Source organism: Leucoraja erinacea, chromosome 31, assembly GCF_028641065.1.
Source record: "Leucoraja erinacea ecotype New England chromosome 31, Leri_hhj_1, whole genome shotgun sequence".
NCBI classification, from domain to species: Eukaryota; Metazoa; Chordata; class Chondrichthyes; order Rajiformes; family Rajidae; genus Leucoraja; species Leucoraja erinaceus.
The window spans coordinates 7,302,702-7,330,590 of NC_073407.1; the positions used below are offsets into that span (position 1 = coordinate 7,302,702).

The following is a 27,889-nucleotide window of genomic DNA, read 5'->3' on the forward strand; positions in this document are numbered from 1 at the left end:
AGGTAAAGATGGCAGACTTCCTTCCCTACTATGGTATGATGTTTGAAGTGATTCAGGTAGTTTTGTCATGGTTGTTTGTAATTAATGGAATTCATTTTCATATAAATTCATGAGTACTGGAATTGGGAGTTATATGGTAGTTGTACAAGATGTTAGTGAGGCTGCACTTGGAGTGTTGTGTTACATTTTGGTTACCCTGCTAAACAAAATATGTCATTAAACTGGAAAGAGTGCAGAGTAAATTTGCAAAAATATTGCCAGATCTTGTGGACCTGAGTTATAGAGAGAGGTGGGAAGATTAGGACCTAATTCCGTTTAGTTTAGAGATACAGTGCGGAAACAGGCCCTTCGGCCCACCACGTCTGCGCCAACTAGTGATCCCCACACACAAACACCATTCCACACACACACTAGGGACAATTTACATTTATGCCAAGCCAATTAGCCCACAAACCTGTACATCTTTGGAGTATGAGAGGAAACCGGAGCTTCCTGTAGAAAACACACGTAGGTCTTGGGGAGAATGTACAAACTCCTTGCAGGCAGCACCCGGAGTCAAGCTCGAACATGGGTCTCTGGTGCTTTAAGGCAGTAACGCTAGTGCTGTGCCACTGTTAGAGACTGAAAGAGACTGAGGGCTGGTCTTACAGGGTATAATACCCTGAGGGGCATAGATGTACATAAGATGATGTACATAGTCTTGTTCAACAACTAGAGGGTATAGGTTTAAGTTGAGAGAGGAAAGATGTAGTGAGGAGCAACTTCTTTAACAGAGAGTGGTGCCTATATGGATGAGTTGCTAGAGAAAGTAGTTGTGGCAAGTACAAAAACAACATTTAAAAGGCATTTGGACAGCTACATGGATAAGAAATATTTAGTGGGATATGGGCCAAACACTGGCAAATGAGACTAGGTCAGATGGGTGAAAAACAGAAATTGGGCCTAAGGGCCTGCTTCCGGGCTGTATAACTTTGTATTATGGGGTTTAATCCTCACACATGACAATTCAGCATATGTTACATTAAAAGTCATCTTGAATTTTCACTGAGAATACTCTGTATAATGATGCCTTGATGTTATTATCCAATGTACTTCAGTCCAAAGAACTAACCTTTAAATTATGTAAATTCATTGTTCATTTCTTTGGGAGGGGAAAATCACTTGAACTCTCAAGAGAATGGTCGTCTACCAGTCTGACCCTGCACCACAACTCTGCTGCCAGACTGTAAAGGCACATGGGAATACCCTGAAAAATGTGGGGCATTTGGCATAAACCCAGAGCTACCTTCTGCAAAGGAAGACTTCGAAGAAATCCTTTACATGTTTAAAACACCAGCACAGATTTTATGCAACTGAGAACATTTATTTTTTGTAGATCATGACTTCAAACTTTGTTCAGAGTAGTGTCTACAGTGCAGCAGCATCACCAATGCCCTGATCTTGAGACCTAGACTGCCATGACCAAACTTGTCAGGACACTGTCCCCAAAATGCTCAATTCAGTGGAACAAATGTCAACATGTTGATATGGGCTACAGTATTTGAGGCCCTAGTTACGCTTGGGTCATCTCCTTGGGCAGATGAACACTTTTAGACGTTCGTCTTTAGAGATACAGCATGGAAGCAGGCCATTCGGCCCACCTTGATGGCGCTGACCGCGATCACACCATACACTAGTACTATCCTACACACTAGGGACAATTTACAGAAGCCAATTAACCTACAAACCTGTACGTTTTTGGAATGTGGAAGGAAACCAGAGATCTCTGAGAAACCCACGTGGTGACGGGGAGAGCGTACAAACTCAATACAGCGTACAGACAGCACCCGTAGTCAATATCAAAACCGCTTCTTTGGTGTTGTGAGGCAGCAGCTCTACCGCTGTGCCACTGTGCCATGGTAGTATGATGTTTGCATGCAAAATCAGACTCCTAAATCTGATATTGCAGATTCTCTTAGCAAAATCCTGTTGCTAGCTCTGCCTGCACAAGGGATTACCAGGCAGACAGAAGAAAGGAGTCAAGCATATTTTCCAAGACACCTCCAATGTACCAAATTCCCATTGCTTCACAGTGTGGAATGAGCATAAATGACTGAAGGAGCACATCACATTTTAAAATGTCGACCAGCCTGTTCAGTGATGCACTGCCTGTCCCACCTGTGGCACAGTCTGTAGTTTCCACAATGACCTTCTTTTATCTTTGGAATTGGAATGGAAGCAAGTCAGCATTGGTTCAGAGGGGCTACCCAAAAGGAATTGATGTAATAGTTAACAATCCTTATCTGATACTTATTCTTAACAAGACAGATTACAGGTTAGACAGGTGAACGGTTTATAAGGTGGCCTATAGAAAAATAGATGCAGGAATAGTCCATTCGGCCCTTCGAGCCAGCACAGCCATTCAATATGATCATGGCTGATCATCAAAAATCAATACCCCGTTCCTGCTTTTTCCTCATATCCCTTGATTCCGCTAGACCCAAGAGCTAAATCTAGCTCTCTCTTGAAAACATCCAGTGAACTGGCCTCCACTGCCTACGTGGCAGAGAATTCCACAGATTCATAACTCTCTGGGTGAAAAGGTTTTCCTCATCTCAGTCCTAAATGGCCTACCCCTTTTCCTTAAACTGTGACCCCTGGTTCTTGACTCCCCCAACATCGAGAACATTTTTGCTGCATCGAGCCTGTCCAATCCTTTAATAATTTTAGATGTTTCCATATATTCATAGTGGCCTCCGAATAACTATATTCCTTTCCATTACCATTGTTTCTACCTTATACACTTATAGAAAGCAAATTGCACCAGGTCCAGGGGAAAACCATCAAGCATTTTGTTAATGTTTGGTTAGTTTAGAGATACAGCTTGGAAACGAGCCCTGCGGCCCACCGAGTGTGTACCGACCAACAATCAACCCATACGCTAGTTGGATCCTACACTTGGGACAATTTACAGAAGCCAATTAACATACAGACCCACACGTCTTTGGAATGTGTGAGTAAACCGAAGGATTTGGAGAAAACGGGCAAGGTCACAGGGAGAACATGTAAACTCCATACAGACAGCACCCGTAGTCAGGAATTAAACCGGTTCTCTGGCGTTGTAAGGCAACAACTCTACCTCTGCGCCACTGCGCACCCAATTTTCTGTTCTGTATTGGTCAGAAGGAATATATGACAGCTGCAATGAACGCAATCAAATAAAAGAAAGCTGCAGTCTCTAGTTATATTTGTATTGATTGCTATAAAAAGCATGCATTAAGGAAATTGGTGCTGAAATACACATCCTGTCTCGCACAATGATACAATTATTTCCAAGTGAGCAGTGGTGCTGGTAAAAAAAAGGCTGAGTTTATTACATACTCATCCTTGCTAACAAGCAGGTGCTCCACTGTGGTGTATCCAAAAGTTATGCCAGATTGATTTACCCCTTCACCAGTCGGATATTGTTTACTCTCTTCCATATTGCTACATTTTTCATTGTTTTTCATTTAACTTCACTTTGTATTCTCTTACTGTTTGTTTGCCAATTTCTCGCCTGTCATTTTACCACAGTTAAACTGTTCCTTCTGACTGGGATGGAACAAAATGATTAAATAGCTTAATAAAACAGAAAATGTTGGAAAATCTCTGGGACAGGCAGCAGGAAAGTGAAAGAATTAATGTTTCACGTCGATGGCCCATTATCGAAACCTTTTTTGATTTTGATTTCAGATTTTCAGCATTCACAATTGGTACTGGGTGATTGTTTTGAATTGATTACCTATGTTTCAGTTTTGCAATGACCAAATCAGTGGATTTTCCTCCTGTTGCATTGCACAAAAATATATGGGTGGAAAAATTGGGGGGAAAAGCATTGTTTAATTTGCATCCACCTTTTAACCCACATTTCTCCTCCAGATTCTTGAATTCTAAATTCTTGAATAAAGGGAGCTGCTAACTGATATTTTGTTATCTACCACATTAAAATTATATATAACATTATATTAAGCACCTTTCTTTACACGCATTCATACTCTCATACATACTCCCTCCTCTCTTTACACCTGTGGAATTCTGAGTTTCTTTTGATACTCTGCAATGTAAGTCGAGACTAGTTTCAATATGGGGGAGTAAAATGATTGATTTAAATATTTTATTGAAGCTTCGGTGATCATATGGGGATTATTGAGCAGGATTCACCTTGACTGAAGTGTTTGCGGTGGTAGCTGGTCTGATATTGCAAAAGAATACGGTAGCAGGAAAATTAGTAACAATATGTCATTGCAGATCTAATGGAACCTATGACTCGCAAGACTAGTTCTTTTTTTTTATACTACAGCAATAATCTGTCCATTGATGAGATGAAATGTGTTTGTGGTATGAACGGAAAGATTGGAGAAATTCCTCATGAGTGTTGAGAAAGTAATCTTAAGAAGCCTTGCTTGTACTGCCTTGTAACTCATTGTCCTTGATTTTCTAGAGCTGCCTTCAATTCTGGAAGGACAATAGTAAATTGATACTTGCCACTTATTTTGATAATCTATTCCAAAGGTCAGTGAATCCGTCTGAAAATAAATACTTCCTGGCATTATACCTAACCTGTGGCCCCTGTTTTGTTTAATGACCCAGAGAGATTGTCTTTCTCTTATTTTAGAAACTTCAAGGTTTCAAGGTTGGTTTATTGTCAAATGTACCAATTAAGGTACAGTGAAATTCGAATTGCCATACAGCCATACTAAAAAAAAAGCAACAAGACACACAACTACATAAAAGTTAACATAAACATCTACCACAGTGGATTCCCCATGTTCCTCACTGTGACGGAAGGCAATAAAGTCCATCTTCTTCCTCTTTTATTCTCCCGCGGTCGGGGCAGTCAAACCATCCGCAGTCGGACGATTGAAGCTCCCGCAGCCGGCGGTCGAAGTTCCCACGTCGGGGCGGTCAAAGCTTCCACGTTGGGGCGATCGAAGCACCTACAGCTTGATGTTCCCGAAGTCGGTCTCTAACCAGAGACCACGAGCTCCGTGATGTTAAGTCTGCAAGCTCCTGCGGTGGAGCTCACGTAGTCGGTCTCCAGCAAAGGACACCAACTCCTTGATGTTAGGCTGCAGTGCGGACGGAGATACGATATGGAAAAAAAATCACATCTCCGTCAAGGTAAGAGATTAGAAAAAGTTTCCCCCAACCCCTCCCCCTCATATAAAAAAAGGTCAAGAACACTAAAAGCATACATTCAACACATACAAACAAACAACAAAGAAGGAAAGGACAGAGACTGTTGGCGAGGCAGCCATTGCTGAAAGCCTACACTTCCTAGGAAGCTTTTGACCGATGGTAGCTTTGCTCCAGAAGCAAGGTTAGTCAAACTCTGCATTCGAGCAGCAGAATGCAGACGTAGCTTGCTGCTTTTGTGCACTCTGAGGCAAATGTGCAAGCCATCGTCAACTTTCCCAATGAAACATAGGAAAGGATGACTGAACACTGAGACATAGACCCTTCTACCTGTCTTTCCTTGCTGCACCACATCAACCTCTGACAAGAAAGGTTCACAAAACCTGAGAACCATAGATTGCTTGCTAAACCTCTGGAGCCTCCAACGCTGTCTCCAAACTCCTCCAAGTTGACTGGAAGAGCAAGCAAACTGATGTCAATGTCCTCTCCCATTGTTGAAGGTCAAGATGCACTCATTCAGACTTGTTGGGTCGTCACTCTTTAGTCCAAGCTCTATCTTGGGGAGAGTGGGAAGGAGTAAAGGTTGTGCTCAAAGTGCCCTGGAGAAATGCAAATACCCCATGACTCCTGGGTATTGCTGACCTATGGTTGCTCATACTGGAAAAGGAACATGCAGAATGGTATTGAGCTTGTGCATTGGGAGCTTACCGAGGCCATGCACGGACAACAGACCATCTTACAAACCAACTATCTAACCTATCAACCTCCACGTGGCCCACCTATCTCACCTATCAACTTCCACGTGGCCCACCTATGCCCACCTGAAGTTGCCATATGGGCTTCAGTAACCACCTCATAATTCTCGAATTTGTAATGGAAATAAGTTGTCCATGGTAACCAGGGGCTGCCGAAGAAGACGACGACATTATGAAAAGATAATGCCTTATTTCTTGACCTGTTGTTGCATTTTACAAACCCGAAAGCATGTTATTTTTTGCTGCCCTCCAGATGCCCTCCTGTCCCTGCCGTGCACACACAAAGCTGAGCTCGCCACACTTTAAATGTGCCTTAAATAAGGGCCTGTGCAACTTCAGTGCAAAATTCCAAGTTATCGGACAGTACGTGCATTAAATTGAGTTTGATTGTGTTTTTGGATTGTTCCTCTCCAGTAGCCTTTCTGGTTTTTAACCTGGAATTACCCAGCACAATTATATCACTTCACTTTGATGGCCATCTATCAGACGGAGGAGAAACTGCAACAGTTCATTATTTCGCCCAATCTTCAGTTCGAAAAGAACAGAAAAGATTTTTATTTCCATGGCGCTTGTCAATTCACTCTCAGGACATTCCAGAGTATTTTAAAGTCAAAATGTACTTACAGTTCCAACTTTGTGCACAGTACTTTCTCTCAAATGGCAGCGTAATAATGACAATATAGTCAAATTTAAATGCTAACTGTAGAATAACATTAGCTGGGGCACAGGTGGCCACTTTGCATCTAATATTCCCTTGGGGCCGTCAGCAGCTACTTGAAGGCAATGGCATCTAATATCATCTAATGCAGAAGATGGCATTTCCAATATTAATGTGCTCGTTGCACTGGAGTGTGTGTTCAGATCTTAAAACTCTGACAGCAGTAGGGTGTAGTGGTGTAACGGTAGAGCTGTTGCCTCACAACGCCAGAGACCCCGGGTTTGATTCTAACTGCAGGTGCCGTCTATGGAGTTTACATGCTTTCCCTGAGACTGCATGGGTTTTGTCTGGGTGCTCTGGTTTCCTACTACGTTCCAAAGAAGTGCAGGTTTGTAGGTTAATTTTGCCTCTATAAATTGCCCTTACCATGTAGGATATGAAAGTGGGGTAACGTGGAACTAGTGTTTGGATGCTCAATGGTTGGTGTAGACTCAGTGGCCCAAAGGGCCTGTTTCTCTAAACCAAAAATAGCTGAGATTAGTCCGAGATTGCTAAACATTGATGCAACGCTAAGATTTTAAAAATATGTGTATCCTTCTCATTTTACAACTCCTTGACTTGCTTAGCTTTTCCGATTCGACAATCATTTCAGGAAGTTGGATTTTTAAACCAACAAGTCAACAGAGCATGATTTTGCTGGAGCATTCCCTGTCCATCATTTATCTAGGTAATCTTATTGCAAGAGTATAGTGTAGAGAGATAAAACTTGATGGTATTTAGCTCCCCCACCCCTTAAATTTTGAAATGTTAAAGATAAATGATGGAGTCTCAGTAATCCATTAACTTAGTGCAGGCTACTGATCAAACTTGTGGTTGTTTGGTTGTCCCAGTTATTCATTCCAAAATAATACAACAGCAGATCTCGTTTGTTTAAGAATTATTCTGGGTTTCTACGACTCTTTTAGTTTTTTTTTATCTGGTGGATTCTGACTTTGGGTTAATAACTGTTCAGACTTTTAAACTCCTTTCACCGAAAGTGTCATCTTAAAGCCTAAAGGACCTGTCCCACTTACGCAGTTTTATTTTTCGGCGACTTGTTGGCACCCAGCGGCGATCAGAAAAAGGTACGACCCTTTGGGCGACTACTCACAACCATATAGGCGTCACCCCATGACCATGTGGCGACAGCCTAGTTGTCTTTAGTCGCCAAAAAAATTGCGTAAGTGGGACAGGCCCTTAAGAGTAATTATTTTCAAAAGTAACTGTATATTTAAAAAATACTAGGCAACTTGTTCAAGATTAATATGATTTTGATGTAATTTGTCAGCTGGCTCTTAGAGACTGCAATATTGTGACCTTGCTATGCAGTCATGTTGACATTTGTGAGAAAGAAATGATTTATTAAACTGTATATTGACCTTTAATAAACACACATTCTATAACGGCTTTTTAGCGCTTTTTTTTAATGCATAATTTATCATTTTGTTGTTTAGCTTAACATTGTAGAAGTGTTAATAAAATATTTATGTATTGATAAAATTAAAAATTATTTCCATATATTCAAAAATAGTTATATTGGCATTTATATTCAGAGATATTCTATCTCATTATCAATCCGACTGGTTAAAATAAAATTAACTGGCATTATTAGCTCATTTTGCAGTGCTGGTGCAAAAAAAAAAGTAGATTATGTGTTATCTCCCACTCTTGATTTGCACATCAGCTATGCAGCCTTGAAATGATGTGTTGAAGACATCACAAGGCAGGATGCGAGTAAAATAAATCATGATTGCTTTCCTTTAAGAATTACAAGGAATGAAAGGTGCAGAAATGGGCAGTTTGGCTCATGTTAATGCATGTGCTGAATGCAAGTATCCTTCCATTCATTCCATTCTCCTCATTTTAGCCCTTTTCAACGTGTCTTTCTAGTCCTGTTTTCTTCACTTCTCAGTAAGTAGAATTTTTTGTTCTGAGATGTAAGGTTTTGTATTGAAGTTGTGTTCTAAAGTATCGTTAAGGGTGAGGACCCATGCAAAACATGTTGCACACTGGGTAAAAGCATTTTCAAATAAGACGTTAAACAGCTGCTGCCAGCTCAATCCTAAAAAGATCCCATGATAGAATTCTGGGAAAGAACAGGGAATCTGTCCCTTGTATGCTGACCAGTCCCTTAATTTAAAATCCCTAAAACAGATTATTTGATTATTGTCTGTTCTTGCTTGCTGCAGTTTTTGTAAGTCTGCTGCCTTATTTCATTTGTTACAACATTGGCTATTCTTGAAAAAGTATTTCATATATAGAATGTTTTGATATGCCAGTCATCATGAATGTGTAATTTTCTTTTGAAAGCATCTAAGTATCCGACCAACTGTATCCAGCTGAAGTAAGTTCCACTATGACTGAGGGAGTAAATTTCGAATTTTCCTTTTGGATTTATTAGTGACCACCTTGTTCCTGAGGTGATGTTTCGGGTCTGAAGAAGGGTCTCGACCCGAAACGTCACCTATTCCTTCGCTTCATAGATGCTGCCTCACCCGCTGAGTATTTCCAGCATTTTTGTCTACCTTCGATTATTCCAGCATCTGCAGTTCTTTCTTAAACCATGTTCGTGAGAGCTAGTTCATGAAAAATATTCAACGATTTTAACTATTTTAACATGCCATATGGAGCTCAGATTAAATGGAGGAAATAGAACAAAAAGATTCATGGTTTTTGTACGATGTAAACTTTTGTACATATAATGGCTGCTAATTATTTTATTTGAATGAGATTCAGAAAATGGATACCTTACTAGGAATTCTAAATGTTTTTCTAATTAATATGTGTGTCTACAAGAGTATTTTTTTTCATTTTGAATGTATTGCTTCAATTCTACTGCTAGTGGTGTACTTTTTCATGGAGACTTCAGTACTCGCGTTTAAGTTCATGCATTTGAATTGGAAAAACACAGCATTGAAACGGGCCCTTTGGCCCACCAGTCCACGCCAACCATCGATCACCTATTCACACGTGTTCGATGTTATCTCAAATTTAATTCACTCCCTACACACCAGGGGCAATTTATAGAGGACCAATTAACCTACAAACCCACACGTCTTTAGGATATGGGAGGAAACTGGAGCACTCAGAGGAAACCCACGTAGTTTCAGGCCACGTGCAAACTCCACAGAGACGGCACCCAAGGTCGGGATCAAACCCGGGTCTCTGGCATTGTGCGGCAACAGCTTTACCAGCTGCCCTACTATGCTGCCCCCACCGGCTGCGCCATGTGCAGGCACAATTGTAAGTGACTAAACTTGCATTTCAATCTCTTAATTGAAACTTTGTTGTTAGTTTTCAGCATTGAATCTGGAAGGAGCCATGACAGCAGGAGGGGGAACAGATGATGATATTCCATTGGGAGAGAGGAAGACTGTTACTGATTTTTGTTACCTACTCGATAAATCTAAACAGCTCTTCAATGGCCTCAGGTCAGTCTTAAATCTGGTGGTTTCGCTTTCAACTTCCAATGGTTGTTTTCCTTTGGTTAAAGATTTGTTATCTCTTTAAAAAAAAAATTCCAGGAAAAAATTGCAGTTGATTGTATATTTTGTTCATTGTGCTGTATCAGCGTTATCCTATTTGCCTTTAATGCTTGTCTGCTGTAAAGATACGGCTTCAATAATGTTTAGATGAATTTCCTCACATTGTCACTCTTTCATAGATACACATGCCAGTTTGGTGATTTCATTCATATAAAAATAATTTCTAGAAGAAATCTATATATTGAAATGTACGAAGAGAGAAAACTGCTGATATGAAGGGTGTTCTAATCTCAAAATGATGTTCCCTCTACTTAGTTTCTAAATTTAATGAAAGGAAATATGTGGTGTAACAATAATATAGATTTAATTGAATGCACATCTCTTGCTAGATATTAGAACATTTTGCTAAAACTGGTTCACATAAAGTTTAATGAAGCAGATGCAATTAGGAATTGCGATGACAATGAATGGTGCAGAATTAATTGCATTTGTGATGCCTAAATATGTAAAAAGTTTGATATTGACTGTCAATGAATATGGTAAAGTGAATCACATTTTACATTAAAAAAGGCAGATGTTGGCAAATCTTGCAATTCAGCTGGTGCTGGTTGCCTTAATTCAGCATACTTCATGTATTTTTGATGCCCAAAAAGTGCACCTGAAGATTGCAGTTATTCTAGATTCACATCCTCAAATTCTCTGCTTCCTAAATATTTAATCAGCCCTCAATTGCCTTGGTTCTCCTGAGGTTTTGTGACCCTTTATAACATATCAATATCTGCATTTTCTTACCTGAACCCCAGGCACTGGAATTCATTCCCTTGTTTCCTCTTTGCATCTTGTGTCAGTTTTACATTCGGCTGGTATAACTAGACATTTGGTGATTCCTTCCTAATCTTTCTTCCTTGGGCGCCATAAATACATTTTTTTACAGTCTAAAATTTTAACCAAACAGCTGGGAAATTTGTATATATTTCTTATAAATAATAGGAAACTGCAGTAAAATGAGGTGAGGGCGTGTTATTGTAATTCATCTTGAAAGGCAAATTTCAGATCGGCTATAGCGCTAGCTTAATGATAACCGCAGTCAATTAAAGCACACAAAATGAAGAGAGCATTGCCTTGAGACGCCTCCTGATGTAAAGTATTGCTATACCCTTTACCCTCCTACTGACTAGCCTTGTTACTGCATGCAATGTAAAACATTGATAAATAAAACATAAACTGTAATGTGTGACTACTCAAACAATGATATTTATATAAATTATATTTAAGGGTAACTTACAGAGAAGCTTTGAATATATTTGGAGTTGGCTCTGCCTTACATATTTCAACTATATTTTGAAATAAATCCTTTATTCCACAAGTAAATAGTTCCTCCTGGAGTTTATCAAAATCAGTGAATCATTTGCTGAAGTTGTCAATCAGTGTCTCTGTAGATCAAATTTAGTATTAGAATACTAAAAAGAAAGGTTGGAATTATTTCTGTTTGAGAAATATGACGGGTTTGAAATAATGGAATGGTGGGAGGGTAGTTGATGGGAGAAGAGCAAATGTGGTAGGGAATCGTGCTTTGTCTTAATAGCTTCAACACTTCAAAATGTTCAAATATTTGGATGTAATTTTATTATGGCTGCTGGTCAGGACTGATAAGGATTTTCTACCACTCTGGACATGTAGACTTTGAATCACTTGTGATGGCAATGTGGGAATGGCTACAAATGGGACAGGAGGTGCGGGACATGGTGGGTAGAGTGTGAGGTGGTGTTCTCCCCCTCCCACCTATGCTGGGCATCTATCTGTTTCTGATGCATAAACACAAGGTTCTCAACGCTGTCTCAAACGCCTCTAATTTGAGCAGTCGTGGGCCTGGGACTTCCAAGAATCGGGGGTGTTGTAATATTTTTCCCCAAGAAGGCTTAAATATGTCTTTGAATCCTAGCCTTGTTTGCCTGGTAATCTTCCTGTGACAGAGTTCAGATTGAGTGTCTGGGATTGGCCGTTTGGTATCAAACCTCTGATCTATGTGACCGGCGCAGTGAAGACAATGGGGTTTAATTATTGCCTGAGTCCAAGGGATTTTGGTGTGATTGTGAAGACTGTCTGGTGAATTTGTGGAATTTTGCTGAGACAGCATTGGCACCATCAACACTTATAATGTTCTTGCACCAATTAGTCCAAGGCTCAGAAGTATACTGCAGGGCAGAGATGACTGCTGTCTGGTGGAGCAATAAGCATTAGAAGGATCTGTGGTCTTCATTTTCAATGACCCTTTGCCACAGTTGTTCAAAGGATGTGCTGGCACAATGAAGGCAGTGGCAAAGTTTGCAAATTTCATCTTCAATACCTTTTTTTTTTGCTGTCAGATTGCTCCTGAAATATAGGAAGTTATCCAGATACATCAGGACCTTGCTATAAATTTATTATCAGAAGGGTATGTTGTATGGCAGGTAGAGGACTTTTTTTTGTGGATGTTGAGGGCAAGGCCCATTTTCATTGAATAAATCTGTGGTGGCTGGGAGTTTGGTCCAAGCAAAAGCAAACATTGCCTGCATAAAGCAAACTGGTGCCTGGTTCTGGAGTGTAGTGGCTGTAGGTTTGATATACTATTCTATACTGGTTCTGGAGTGTAGTGGCTGTAGGTTTGATAGTTTCTCATAAGTTCTGAAGATTAGCTCTGCTTCCAGTGGACGTTTATTGAAAGTGAGGTGCAACGTTGCAGCCAGAAAATGTCAGATGACAGAGGCAGCCTTGTTTGTTAGTCCACTGAAATGGGCTCCTCTGTAGCCATGTGTGTTATGGTCATTGCTTGCACATCATCATCATGAAGGGGTCGCAAAATGGTGCTAAATGTCTATGGGCAGCTGAATTTGAGAAAAATATTCCACATCCCATATAACTGATCTAATCCAAAGCTTTAGTGAGGTTGATGGCATAACATTGAGGAATTGCCCGAGTCTGTATGTGCCTTTAAATACCTCAGCACAGTTTTTGAGATATATAAAATATACTGCATGGTTATCCATTAGGCCTCTTAATTGCAAGTGGGAGACAGGAACATGGAAATATGTGAAAATTTGGGGGAAAATTAAAAGGTTGATGTCTGGATGACTAATTTCCCCAAAACTAACTGGGACTGACTAGGCCTGAGGTTTAGATGGGACAGTATTTGTTAGGTGCAAGGATGATGAGAGCTGTTGTAAATATATTAATGAATATAAAAGATTGTGGAAAAGGTCTTTGTCCCAAACATTATGGAGGGCACTGTGGAATGGGATGTTTAATTTGGCATTGTGTCAAGCACAGACATTATGGGATGAAGTGCCACTTCATGTGTTGTACAATGTTTAAGCACACCACAAATATTCTGTAATTAGTTCCTGAAGAATCCAGTTACTTGGCTTTCATTAAATATAGTTGGTAGAATTTAAATGGTTCAGTTAATTTCTAAAACCGTGAGCTTAACGAAAATCTTGATAACATTTCTAAAGTGAATTTCCTGGTTTATTTAAAAACTTCTCATTAAAGCTTTTTGGACTGATATTCCTGTTGTATCATTGATTTGTAATATTTTTAAAAAAAGCAATGGTCCGTAATTTCCTATGATTGAAACTAATGATGTTTACCATGGTTTATATGGCAAAAAGCATCCACTTTACACGAGGGAGCATTACACAAGAACACATTTTTGCTTCGATTGAACTATCTGGTCTTTGGAGAGCTCACCCTCGGGCTCTTCATCATGGTTTGTCAAATGGTGTGAAGTTAAGGTACTTGTGCAGGAGATAAACTGAACTTGCCATGTTAAATCTTGACCACTTTCAGGTCTTGAGTCGTAATGATGTCACATGTATTAATTACGTATCATATTGAAATTGAAACTTGATTACGTATTTCATTGCAAATTGTAATGGCAAATACCATTAACCCATTTACTGGCTCATGAATAATAGACTGCAGTTCAGTATGATTTGCTGAAGTCAAAATTCCTGTGAATTTTGCTAATTTGTAGAATTAAACTTTGTCATTTGCTGCTGGATATAAATAATGTGGCTTGCAGCTGCAATTTACTTATATGTGGTAGTTTTGATTATTCCAGAATGCTACCAAAAACTGGAAAGCAGTGAGATAATGTTGATCTGAAAAGATCATAAACTGATTTGGAAAGTGATTTCTGCCAGTTTTATGCCTGGGCGTCTCTCTGCTCCCCACATTGGCGAGTTACCCAGATGGTTGGTGGACAGAGTGAATGTGGGGAAGGATTCAGGTTTATTTTGGGAATTCAGTTGAGGATAGGGTTGAATTGTTGGGGTGGGGGAAGGAGTAGTAGGTGGTGTTGCGATTGTCTCAGTTGAGGGGTTTAGATGATGGGTGTAGTTGGGGCAGGATCAAGATGGAGGCCACTGGGCAGAGCCACGGGATGCCAAGAATAAAATGGGGGAGAATGGGTTGGTGTGGTGGAATAAGAATGCAGTAGGAAAATCCAGCTGTCAAACACCACAACTGATGGGGTTAGACTGGTCCCTTTGCGGCTCACATAGGTTGCAGATCATGTATCCTTGAATGACTTCAGTGCAAATTATGTAAAGCCATGTGACACCTCTGCACATATCTGAATGTGTCTGTGTAAGGATGACCTGGACTCAATTTAACCTGCTGAGAGCTGTAGGTGAAGTGCCCTATGTAATTTAGCAATTGGGTGTTCATTACATTCCTTTACGTGGTACATACAATGTGGTCTGGAAGAAAATTTCTGAGCCATTGCCTTGTCACTCATAACAAACATAAAGCTTATTTTTGAAATGACCCCGTTTGATGGCACGGTCCTTCAATGCTTTCTCCAGCGTAAGGACACTGGATAAAACAGAAAACAAGAAACTGGTTGGAAAAGGACTGAGTAATACAATGAATTCATCACAAAGACGCCCTTGCCTGATGTGAAATACAAGGTCATTTGGCTGATGAGCTATCATCAGAAAAGATTTAATTTCATTCCACGGCCCATTAATTTCCCATCTTTTCAGTCAGTGATAATACGCACATGATATACACGGTAACTGACAAAAACTGAACTCGCCAATAACTTAAAAATTGAAAGGCTAGATCGGTTGCTTTTGTTTTCAGCATCAGTGTTTGGGTGCTTGTTTTTCCAGAGAAGAGAAAGATAATTGATTCTTCTTGTGTGGTGTAATATTACTAAGCAGTTTCTGACCAAAATTTCACATGCCATCTTCTGTTTTAATCAAGTTTATAGAAAAACAAAGGACATTAGTGTTTGCAGCAAAAAACAATCTGCTGCAGGAACTCAGTAGGTTGAGCTCAAATACGTGGGAGGTTTTGGACAGTTGACATCTTGGATCGGGACCCTTCATCTGGACTGAAAAGGGGCGATAGCCAGTATTAAGAGTGAAGAAGAGGTGTGGCAAGAGCTTGCAAACGATGGTCAGATGGAGGTGAGGAAGGGTTGATTGGGAGATGGAATCAGGGAGAGGAGGGTGGAAATACAGACAGAGACAGGTAGCTGATAGGTGGTGGCAGCAAAGGGCTGCAGATGGAATCTGATAGGAACAGCAGGTGATGCATGGAACCAAATAAGGGAGGTAGGGTGGACGGGTGAGAACAATGAGGAAGGGACCCAATGGGAGGAGTGTGCGGGTGATAGACAGAGGGAGTGGGGAGGGAAGGGAAAGGAAACTGGGTGAGGGGAGCTGGGGAGAGGGGTGAAGTGTTGTAAATAAACTGGAAACGTAGGATCTTAAATTTTATGTTTTTGGTTGGTAAACAAATGTGCTGAAGCAGATTTTTTTTAACACGTATATTGGCAGCACTGTACCACCTTTCTTGTGAATCGGGACAATGTACAGTGGGTGTTTTTTTTAAATACAATGCCTTCCATAATCAATATCAATATCAATATTTTATTACATGTCATTTGAACCTCAGTGAGGCTCAAACAAAACTCCGTTTCCACAGCCATACAAAGAAAGACAATATCCTACAGACATACACACAATTCAATTTACAAAAAACATTGGGTTCACTGTGATGGAAGGCAAAGTCTTTTCTCTCCCCTGTTTTCCATTTCTCTCCCGATGTCCAAGCCCCAGGCGGGCGATGATAAGTCCCACGGCCATTTTAGGCCGCGCAGGGCGATGTACGGCTCCGCTCCCGGTCTAAATGTCACAAAGTTGGAGCCCCCGGCGGGCGTTGGAATGTCCCACGGCCATGAAGCCGCGCCGGGCGATGTACGGCCCTGCTCCGGGTCGTTCCAACCCCGTGACACAGGCTAGAGAAGTCGCATTGCGGGAGCTCCGGAAAGCGGTCTCTCCACCCGGACCCACGCGCTCCCGATGTCCCGTCAGTCCACAGGACCTGCGGCTGCAGCTGGAACCTCTGGGCTACGTGGTCGAGCCGCAGCAGCGAGTCACCACCGCTCCCCACGCTCCGATACCGGCCAGCCCCACGATGGTAAGTCCGCAGCTCCAAAGGCTCCGTGACTGGAGCCTCCAGGTCGTTCAGGCTGGAGACCGCTCCACGGCGCTAGGCCCCAACGACAACGGAGACCCGACAGGAAAAAGGTTGGGTCTCACGTACAGGGAAGAGAGTTTAAAAATGTTCCCCCTTCCCTCCCCCCGCCCCCCGCATATACACAGTTAAAAAAACTATTTAAAAAACACAAACAACTGCATTTAACTAGACAAAAAATAAAAAAAGACAGACAGGCTGTAGGGGCCGCTGCAACAGTGAGTCGCGCTGTCACCAACTGTTTGGGACAAAGATACATCATTTATTTATTTGCCTCTGTACTCCACAATTTGAGATTTGTAATAGATAAAATCACATGTCGTTAAAGCGCACATTGTCAGATTTTATTAATGGCCATTTTTATACATTTTGGTTTCACCATGTAGAAATTACAGCTGTGTTTATACATAGCCCCCCTGTTTCAGGACACCATAATGTTTATATGTATATATGCCAGGGCTACCACAATTTCTTCTCTTGCTTCTTTCCGATGTTCTTGGATATAGATGGCCAGACCCCAGAGATTTATCAATGTTCAGTACCTCCTCTACTATAAGTTTAACTATCCCCAATAACTTTCCCAATTACTATTTTTATGTCTTTCCCTATGGTATATCCTGAGGAGAAATATCAATTGAGGACCTTAGCCTATCTCTTGTGGTTCCACGCATTGAAGCCAACTTTGGTCTTCGAAGGGCCTTATTCTCTCTCGAGTTACTATTTTCCCTTTAATATACTAAGAAAATCTCTTTTAGAATCTCTGTAATCTTCTCTCTCAAAGCTATCACATGTTCCTTTTTTTTTTGGCCCTCCTGATTCCCTCCTTGAGTATACTCCTGCATTCCCTAAAGTCTGGGGATTCAAAATACTGCCTGACCTGCTGTGTTATACTCAAGCACTTTGTGTCTATCCCTTATAGTCTTCCAGGAATACACTTGATCCTAGCTGCTTGTTCCTGACCCATATCCACTCTCTTCTGATCATAGCCTCCATATCTCCAGGGTTTCTGCACACTTGCTATATTTGCTCTTCACTTTTGCAGGTAGATGCAGACTTTGAGCTCTCATATCTCACTTCTAAAAGCCTCCCACTTGCTGGATATCCCTTTACCTGCAAACAGCTTACTCTAATCAGATGTTTCAAGCTTTTATTAATACTGGCAAAATTTACTTTACCCCAGTTTAGAACTTTAACTTATGGACTTGTTCTGCCCTTTTCTATAAATATTTAAAAATTAATGCATCTATGGTCACTGATCCAAAAGTGTTCTTCCACCGACACCTCAATCACTCACTTGCCCTGCCCAATTCACCCAAGAGCTTTGCCCTTTCCCTAGTAGGGCCCTCTATATATTGCCTGACAAAACTTTCTTGAACACATTTAACAAGTTTCGTCCCAACTAAGCTCTTAACATTGTGGCAGTTCCTGTCTATATTAGGAAATTAAAAATCTTCTATTATGACACCCTATTATTCTTCCAACTTTGTGCATTCTCCCTACATATTTATTCCTCTAACTCCTGTTGACTGTTTTGAGGGAATATTGTTTAGTTTATTATTGTCACTTGTATGTTGGTGCAAACAAGGTTTATTGTTGCGTGCTATCCACTCAGCGAAAAGAGAGCGTGATCATCCTATTCTTATTTCTCAATTCCACCCATAAAGCTCACCGAATGATGCCACAATAATTTCAACTGATTACTGTTGTGATGTTCTCCTTAATCAAAAGCCCAAACCCCACCCCTTCTCTTTCATTTCTGCACCTTGCATACTCCTATTATGTTTTCAGCATCCTAGATGATCCCGAGTGCTTGCAGCTCCAGCTTTATTTTCTTCATGTGGTCTGTCGGGAGCTGCAGCTAGATGCACTTCACAGATAACGTCATCTGGGACACTCCATGGTTTACCTGATTTCCCCCCATCCTGCTGGTGAGTAAACCACTGCCACCCCGACTGCACTAAGATGGAAGGGGAAAGTTAAGAAGACTCGACTTATCTGACCTTCACACTCTGCTCTGCATCCTCGCCACAGCTTATTGAGCCCAAGTTTTAACACTTGATCACAACACCTTGGCTTGGGCACTGATGCTTCCAGAAATACTCCCAATTGGCAGCTCTGCTCGTGCCTGACTTCATTTTATCTACCACTCGGGGGTTTCAAGCCCAGACTGTAAACAACTGTTTTTCAAATCTCCTGTGCTCATCTTTCTCTTGGCTCTGCACGGAAACATGCACTGTTATTAAGTCTTGTGTTTATATTGTGTTTTTCATAACTTGTAGATAATTCCAATGTGTTTTAAAGGGGCTGTCCCACTGGGGCGACCTAATCTGTGAGTTTAGTAGAGTGTTTTCGACCTTCAAACTTGCAGCATGATCAACACGTGGTCCTAGGAGGTTCTATGAGGTCGCTGGAACTCTCCTTCAGGCTCGAGGGAAGTTCCCGATTACTAGTGGCCTCAGCTAGGTCGCGGAAAATTTTCCGCGAGTAAAATTTGGTCGGCATGTTTTTTTTTAACTCGTAGTGCAGTGGAGTGGGGTCGCTATTTAGTTACAGGCAGTCGAGGGCAGCTCAAGTGGGACAGCCCCTTAAGGCTGCGCTTTGGAGTTCAACCGCTTGTTAAGACTTCAACACTGCAAACTCATACCAACAGTGTGATAATGACCAGATCATGTTTGGCCGATTAATTGATATTTAAAAACATTGATTGGACTTTGTGTATAACTCCTTGCTAAACACAGACCAAATACATTTATATTGTTAAATGGATCTAGGATGTCTAGATGAGACAACAAAACTGTTTAATATTGGTTAGTCATGATCTCATTGAAAGGCCGAACAAGCTTGAATGGTCTGCTCCTAGGATTTATATTTTATGTATCAGTATCATGGGACCTTGAACATATGTCTAAGAGTATAATCTTTGTTTAAGATATGGTCTGACAGACATCATCTCCGATTGTTTAACACTATCTTGGTGCTTCATGGTGTGAGATACCACTTGTAATTTAGCTGAATTTCAGTTAATTTTTTTGTTTGGCTTTAAAACAGGAGATGTTTTAGATTGCTGAGACTAGTTGTATATAAGGCAAACTGTTGGTTTGATAAGTATGCTGAATAATTTGCACACAAAATGATTGATAGGAAAATTTTGCCCACCATTCATTTGCTAGATTTATTAGTGATTTATCTGTTAATATTTCATTTGATATTTTTAATATTAAACAATACAATTATTTTTGTAGTTAAATTATTGAGTTCTCTTCAGACCAGTAGTGCAATTTTTATACTTTTGTTGGGTTTGGGAACTTGTTACTTGCATTCTTAAAACTCACCATTAACATTATGCCATTAATGGCAGAGACAACATGAAGTCTGTGATGATGAATCAGACACCTTGGATGGCAATGACCAGTATTTCTCTTGTAAACAACCACAAGATGGTGAGTGACTTGTAACCAGCTGTAAAATGAAATGTTAACTTTTCAAGAAATAATTTGAAACCCCTTTGTTGTTAAGCAAGTAACTGTTCTGTGTATTTATACTTCTACAGTAGTCTCTTTGGAAAAAGCAAAACAAATGCAGAATTTTGGAGGCAATGACCTGATTGCACAAAGAAACGACAATAACAGCAAGGAATGGAGGACACGAGCACTCCACAAAATTATTTGGGTGGCATGGATGGCCCAGTGACATTTTTATGCTTGCTGATGAAAATTTGTTTTGTTTCTGCTCATCTGGATTAGCATTGATGTTCTTTGTTCATTGTTTTACTCATGAATAAAGGTTTATTTGCTGTAACTTGTAGATTTGCCTGTCCTTTACTCACACTTGTGTCACACTGAGGAATAATCTGCAGACTCTAATGCATTCACCTACACACTGAACTTGCTGTCCCCCCTCTATTTCATTTGGGAATAGCACAAATAGCACAAACCCATCATTCAGTTGATTATGAGATCTTGTGCCTATATACAATGCCCTACATAATGTTTGGGACAAAGACCCATCATTTATTTATTTGCCCCTGTACTCCACAATTTGAGATTTGTAACAGAAAAAAAATTGCATGTGGTTAAAGTGGGAATTGTCAGATTGTAATAAAGGCCGTTTTTATACATTTTTGTTTCACCCTGTAGAAATTACTGCCGTGTTTATACATAGTCCTCCCCATTTCAGAGCACCATAATGTTTTGGACACAGCAATGTCATGTAAATCAAAGTAGTCATGTATAATATTTTGTTGCATATCCTTTGCATGCAATGACTGCTTGAAGTCTGCGATTCATGGACATCACCAGTTGCTGGGTGTCTTCTCTGGTGATGCTCTGCCAGGCCTGTACTGCAGTCATCTTTAGCTTATGCTTGTTTTGGGGGCTATTCCCCTTCAGTTTTCTCTTCAGCATATAAAGGCATGCTCAATTGGGTTCAGATCGGGTGATTGACTTGGCCACTCAAGAATTGACCATTTATTAGCTTTGAAAAACTCCTTTGTTGCTTTAGCAATATGCTTGGGATTATTGTCTTGCTATAGAATGAACCGCCGGCCAATGAGTTTTGAGTCAATTGTTTGAACTTGAGCAGATTGGATGTGTCTATACACTTCAGAATTCACTATGCTACTACCATCAGCAATTGTATCATCAATGAAGAAAAGGGAGCCAGTTCCTTCAGCAGCCATACATGCCTAGGCCAAAACACCCCCACCACCGTGTTTCACAGATGTAGTGGTATGCTTTGGCAGTTCCTCTCTCCTCCATACTTTGCTCTTGCCATCACTCTGATATAAGTTAATGTCCGTCTCATCTATCCACAAGACCATTTTCCAGAACTGTGGTTGCTCTTTTAAGTTCTTCTTGGCAAACTGTAAATTGGCCATCCTATTTTTGCGGCTAACCAGTGGTTTGCATCTTGCAGTGTAGCCTCTGTATTCCTGTTCATGAAGTCTTCGGCGGACAGTGGTCATTGATAAATCCACACCTGACTCCCGAAGAGTGTTTCTGATCTGTCGGACAGGTGTTTGGGGATTTTTCTTTATTGTAGAAATAATTCTTCTGTCATCAGCTGAGGAGGTCTTTCTTGGCCTGCCAGTCCCTTCGCGATTAGTAGGCTCACCAGTTGTTTAAGAACGAACTTCAGATTCTGGAAAATCGAAGGTAGACAAAAATGCTGGAGAAAATCAGCGGGTGAGGCAGCATGTATGGAGCGAAGGAATAGGTGATGTTTTGGGTCGAGCACCAGGTTGTCAACTTCAGGACTTCCTCTCTGTAGGCTGCCTCGTCTCCCTTTGAAATAAGTCCGACCACAGTAGTGTCGTCAGCAAATTTGACGATGCGGTTGTTGTTGTGGGCCGGACTACAGTCGTAGAGGAGGGGAAGGAGGGAGAAAGCAAGGACTAACTGAAATTGGAGAAGTCAATGTTCATACCGCTGGGGTGTAAAATGTTTTCCTTCTGTGTATCAAAATCTTCAACCTCTGCCTCATTATATATTCATTTCAAAATAAAGAATATTCCCCCTCTTGTGGCTCATCCTTTTGGTATTCATTGCACTGTTTCAAATGCATTTTGGATCATTTATAAGAATGTCCAATATACCCAAGATATTCCAGCATTTATTTCTGCATTAGTATGCTACATTATTCACTGAAATTCATTAAGTTTCAATTGCCATAGTTCCCAAATCCTGAGGGAATAATGCTAGAGTTATATTAGCCGCATAGACAAGTCGTTAACATTTTCTACATTAAGAATAATAATTGAGCCTTCGGCAAATCATGGTAACCCAGTGCTCCTTGAATATCAAGTATGGTTTCCAGCAAACATTTCCAGTTGTTCACAAACATATTGGAATTTAAACCCTAATTTTTGCACAGAATTTCTGTAAGCGTTCTCTTTCCATCGGGAAACCATCCACTATTCATAGATTTGGTTTAGGTTTCTGGAAAGTTACCAATGGGTTCATTGAATCACGAGTAATGAAATCTCCAGCAAATAGCTGTCATAGTTTAGTCTGAAGGTTTTTTGTTCTGAACCGGTCAGTTTCATAGCCATATCTAACAATTCTCTAGTTTTTTTTTCTCAAGTTTGAGTTGGAAGTGGGAGTGGGGGGGAGGGGGACGGACGAATGGACAAATGAACTATTAAGTAACTGTACTAGTCTAATGGAAAGCAATTGATTGTATTTGAGATCAGAAAGTGACTATTAGAATGGTCAGATGAATAACACACCTAAAATGCAGGTTAATAGAAAGCAAGTTCACTGTCGAATGACCGAGAAAAAAAATCTATTTAAATATCAAAATTTCTTCCCAATATCATGATTTGGTAATCTTCTTGATCGTCATGAATTTGTCTGTGTATTGATTAACCCTGAGATAATGTATAAATATAATGAACCTTACACAGTCAGTATCGTTTTTTTGTGGAGAAGGCTTGCATGTAATTTGCATTGGGATTGTAGGGGAGATTCACCAAGATGAAATGAGTCCTCCATGCAGTGAGGCTGGATAATTCTTTGTAGTGGAGACGACTGGGGGGGTGACGATTATGGTGGTGGTGGTGATTATGGTGTACAAAATTGAAAGTGTTAGACAGGATGGATGGTGAGAAGCATTTGCCTTTGGCAGAAGCGTCTATAACCAAAGAGCATCAATTTGAAGTAGGCAAAGAATATATTTTCACCAAGGATGGTTGAAATCTGGAACAGGCCGCATGTGAGGGTGGTTGAAGCAAGTGCATTCACAACATTTAAGTGTTCAGGTAAGCACTGAAGCTATAGAAGGATATGACCAGAGGGCTGAAATGTGATCAGTATGGCAAGTACTTAATGAGTGACATGGACATGATGGAGCCAACAGTCTTGCTTCATGTTATATGACTCTTTTATTTGCAATGTTAATTTCATTACAGACTTAATAACACAGTGAGCAGTGATTGGAGATGAGTTCAATGGGGCAGGAGCCGGCAGAAGGAGCGGGAAGGAGTGGGTCTGCCAAGGCAGTCCTGCTTCTGGATTTTGGGAAGGCAATGGAAACAGCCAGTATAGGGTTGGGGAGCTGTAAGGTCTGAGGGGTGATTGCCAGAGTTGGTGCCAGTAATATAGTGCATGGTTTTTGTTTTAAATCTGTTTTCTGCCTTACCTAATCACTTGTCGTTGTCTGCTGACTTGAAATGTTACCCACCAAATTTAGATTATTCTCTTATAACAGGGATTTACCTCAATATGGACAAAAACAGTGGCAGTCTTATTTTGGGCGGACTTTTGATGTTTACACCAAGCTTTGGAAGTTCCAACAGCAGCACAGGTGAGAGAAATATTGCCTTGCGCAATCTTCAGTATTTTGTTTTCAACAAATGGTTGAGTCATAGAATTAAGAAATTATAATCCATTTATTCTAAGTTTGATTACACAGAATAACTTGAGCACAGGAAACTTTGCTTGGTGACAGACCTGGCCTTATCTGACCTTTACCCTCTGCTTAGCGTCCTCACCACAGCCTCTGGAGCTTACGTTTCAGCACTTAATCAATACCTCAGTTTGAGCACAGACATCGGCATAAAAATCGACCTATGGTGTTCCTTAACTGTCATTATACACCTTACACTTTCCTCAGTGTTCAGTTTTGAATACCACATGGAATCCGGCTGACCATCTCTCTGTGCCTATATACTTCTATCAGGTCTCCCCTCTACCTCCGACACACTAGAGAAAGCAATTGATGTTTCTCCAATCTCTCCTTGTTGCTAATCCAAGCAGTATTCTGGTAAAACTCTTCTGCATAGTCTCTGAAGCCTCCACATCCTTCCTGGCATGAGACAATCAAACTGCACACAGTACTCCAAATGTGGCCTAATCAAAGCTTTATAAAGCTGCGATATGACTTCCTGACTTTTAAACTCGATGCCTTGACCAATGATGGTAAGCATACTATACGTCTCCTTTATCACCCAATCTACCAGTTCTGCCCCTTCCAGGGAGATGTGGACTTAAACCCCACGATCCCTCTGTACATCAGTTCTGTTAAGCAAATATACATTAAATGTATATGTATCAATGAAACATAAAACTACTAAAGTATCTCTGGAGTTAAATTTGAACGTTCAGCTTATAAAATGTATGATAAGCATATTTGCAAAAATAAGCATGGGATAATGTTATTTGTCTCCCCTTCATCCTAGGCAAATCCTGGATAATAGATATGGCCTGAAGCGATGGCAAATTGGAGAAATTGCTTCAAAAATAGGACAGCTGTATTATCATTATTAGTAAGTTTGATTTTTTTGTAATGTTCAAAGGCTAATTAAGTAATATGAAAATAAACAAACTGCTAGTGCCAACTCAGCAGGTTAGACAGAATTTGTGGAGGGAAATGGATGGACGGCATTTTGGGTCGGAACCTTTCTTCAAACAGAGGCCAAGATGGGGAACCCCAGACGATAACACTTTTATTTCTCCCCCCTGTCTATAAGAAATGTTAAACAAACATGTTGAAGTAATAAAGAACGATAGAACATTAGACAGGAAATAGAAGCAGGAGTTGGTCATTTGGCCCATGTGCCTTCTCTGTCATTGACTGACTTTTTGCCTTGATACTACTTTCCTCCAGTAATACCATATCCCTTGCTTCTCTTAATATCTAAAATTATATTGTTCTCAGTCTTAAATATAAGCAGCGTCTGAGCTTCCAGAGCCCTCTTGTTTCCGAAGATTCACTATTCTCTGAGTGAACACATTTCTTCTTGTCTCTGGCTCTGTTATAATCATACAGCATAGAAACAGGCCTTTGACCCACCACGTCCGTACCAATCTATTTTCCATGTATATTTTCTTGCATATCCTTAATGGCCAAACTCTTATTTTGAGGCTGTTACTCATCTTTCTAGTTACCCTGCTAGTGAATAATCAACTCTGCACCTGTCCTGTCAAGCACTGTAATAATTATGTGAATACCGATGTGATCTCTTCATTTTACAAAAGTCAAGAGCTCTTCTAAATTCTGTTTAATTTCCCCATGTACATCAAAATTGCCATCCCTAAAATCAATCTGTTGAACTGTTGAGGTGTTCCCTCAATTACAAGATAATCCTTCCTTTGGCTGGGACTCCAGTGCACAGTATTCTTAATGCCGTCTCACAATGACCTATATAATTGGGGAAATACATCCCAACTCATACTTAAATTCTCCTGCAACAAGGCTAACTATCCAGGCTTGTTTCTGCTGCATGTAAGCTATAATTTATTTATAAGGACACTCAAGTTTCTGAAAGCCATTTCTATTTTTTTACCCCCAAAGTGACCTACATTTTAACATTATATTCTATCTGCCACATCCTTATCCATGTATTCCACCAAAGTCTCTCACCATTCAGTTTGGTATCATCATATGTCACACTTAATCCCCATCCAAATGATTGGTTTGATTATGAACAACCAGGGAATAATACTGAACCCTGTGGCAGCCTACCAGTCTCAGCCCAAAATTACCTTGATTATTCCTACCCTTATTTTTTAGACTTTAGAGATACAATGCAGAAACCGGCGTTTCGGCCCATCGAGTGCGCGCCAACCAGCAATCACCCCATACAGTAGCACTATCCGACCCACTACGAACAATTTACAATTTTACTGAAACCAATTGACCTATAAACCTATAAGTGTCTGAAGTGTGAGAGGAAGCCGGAATACTTGGAGAAAACCCACCCAGTCACGGAGATTGTGTAAACTTCATACAGACAGACATATGGAACTCGTATCTCTGGCGCTGTTCGGCAGTAACTCTGCCGCTGCACAACGGTGCTGCCCTCTTATACCATGCTCTCTAATGTTGTGTAATAACCGTTCTGAAAATCCAACTGCATCACATTGTCTTGTTTATTTTTCTTGTCTCCTGAAACTTTAAAAAAATACATAGACATGATTTCCTGCTCACAAATCTACATCGACTTTGCCCAAACTTTTTATTGTTTTCTGGGAGGCCTATTGCAGGTTCCTTAACAGAAACTATGGGGGATGTGGTGGGCAGGAGAAAGATCTTGGAGAGAACGAGATTCCTTGCCCTACCCTCCCTGGAAGTGAATGGTGAAGATTTTTGTTTAGTTTAGAAATGCAGTGGGGAAACAGACCCTTCGGCCCACCAAGTCCGCAACAACTAATCCCATACACTAACATAATCTTACACATGCACTGGGGACTATTTACATTTATAGGAATTTATAGGAAGCCTGTATGCCTTTCGAGTGTGGGAGGAAACCGAAGATCACGGTGAAAACCCACGCGGTCACAGGGAGAATGTACAAACTCAGTGCAGACAGCACCTGTAATCGGGATTGAACCATGGGTCTCTAGCACTGTAAATGCTGTAAGATAGCAAATCTATCGCTGCACCACCCTTGCCGCCCAAATTTGAAAAGCCTTAGTTTGTCACGTGTTTAATGGGAACCAGCATTTTTATTGATGTTGTTTCTCGTAACCGTTATGTTCTGGCACAACTTGATCTTTTCTGTTTTCAATATGATCTGGTCTTTGTTTTGTTTCCCTGCTTACCCTATCACCTAGCTTGCGTACGTCTGAGACCAGTTATCTTAATGAAGCATTTTCCTTCTACTCTGCAATAAGGCAAAGAGCCTATTATTCCCAGGTCACCAAGGAAGATAGGTAAGATCTCATACCTGCAAGTTTTTCAGATCTCTCCGCTTTCCTTGCAGCAAAGAAGGCGGCTTAGATCTAGATAGCTGTGGTTTATCACACAATTAAATTTGGTGTATTTAAACCACAAATGCAAAATACAGGTGTAACTTTATAATGTACTTTGTTATTTACCAGTTTTTTTTCCCTGTGAATTGTTATCTAGGACTTGTCTTCATGGATTGTAATTTTTAGAATTTTAATAAAATATATTCTTGAAATAAAGTAGTAAATCAGAATTGTAGTCTAAATAACTTACAGATAATTCATTCATTCACTTATAGCTCGTTCATTTTATCCATATAAACATTTTCCATTTGTTTCTTGAATGAATGCATCAAGCAATGTTTCTTGCTTTTGAGTTTTCAATTTGCACTGCTCTTTTATAGGCCTGAGCTTGTAGTTAAAAAGCTACGATATTATGCTCGATACATAGTAGTTTGTCTGCTGCTTAACAAAATGGACCTTGTCAGAGATCTTGTTAAGGTATGGAATTTTTGTGAATTGTACATCGTGCTCTTTTTTTGTGTGAAAACAATTGTTTTGAACTTTTTGTTTTTGGTCTCTTCATTTATATCTGTTCCTTTATCT

At 40.4% G+C, this 27,889-nt stretch overlaps 2 protein-coding genes across 2 annotated transcripts in view; both read left to right on the forward strand.

Annotated features, from left to right (window-relative positions):
- LOC129711863 (60S ribosomal protein L35) overlaps positions 1 to 27,889 on the forward strand; it is a 204,872-nt gene that overhangs the window by 50,311 nt on the left and 126,672 nt on the right. The window lies entirely within an intron of this gene.
- Positions 1 to 27,889, forward strand: part of scai (suppressor of cancer cell invasion) — a 91,274-nt gene that overhangs the window by 33,465 nt on the left and 29,920 nt on the right. The window contains exons 2-6 of the mRNA XM_055659835.1: positions 9,901 to 10,037; positions 23,823 to 23,918; positions 24,793 to 24,879; positions 27,170 to 27,268; positions 27,688 to 27,784. Of these exons, the coding sequence (XP_055515810.1) occupies positions 9,928 to 10,037; positions 23,823 to 23,918; positions 24,793 to 24,879; positions 27,170 to 27,268; positions 27,688 to 27,784 (489 nt within the window). The 5' untranslated portion in view covers positions 9,901 to 9,927. The remainder of the gene's footprint in view (positions 1 to 9,900; positions 10,038 to 23,822; positions 23,919 to 24,792; positions 24,880 to 27,169; positions 27,269 to 27,687; positions 27,785 to 27,889) is intronic.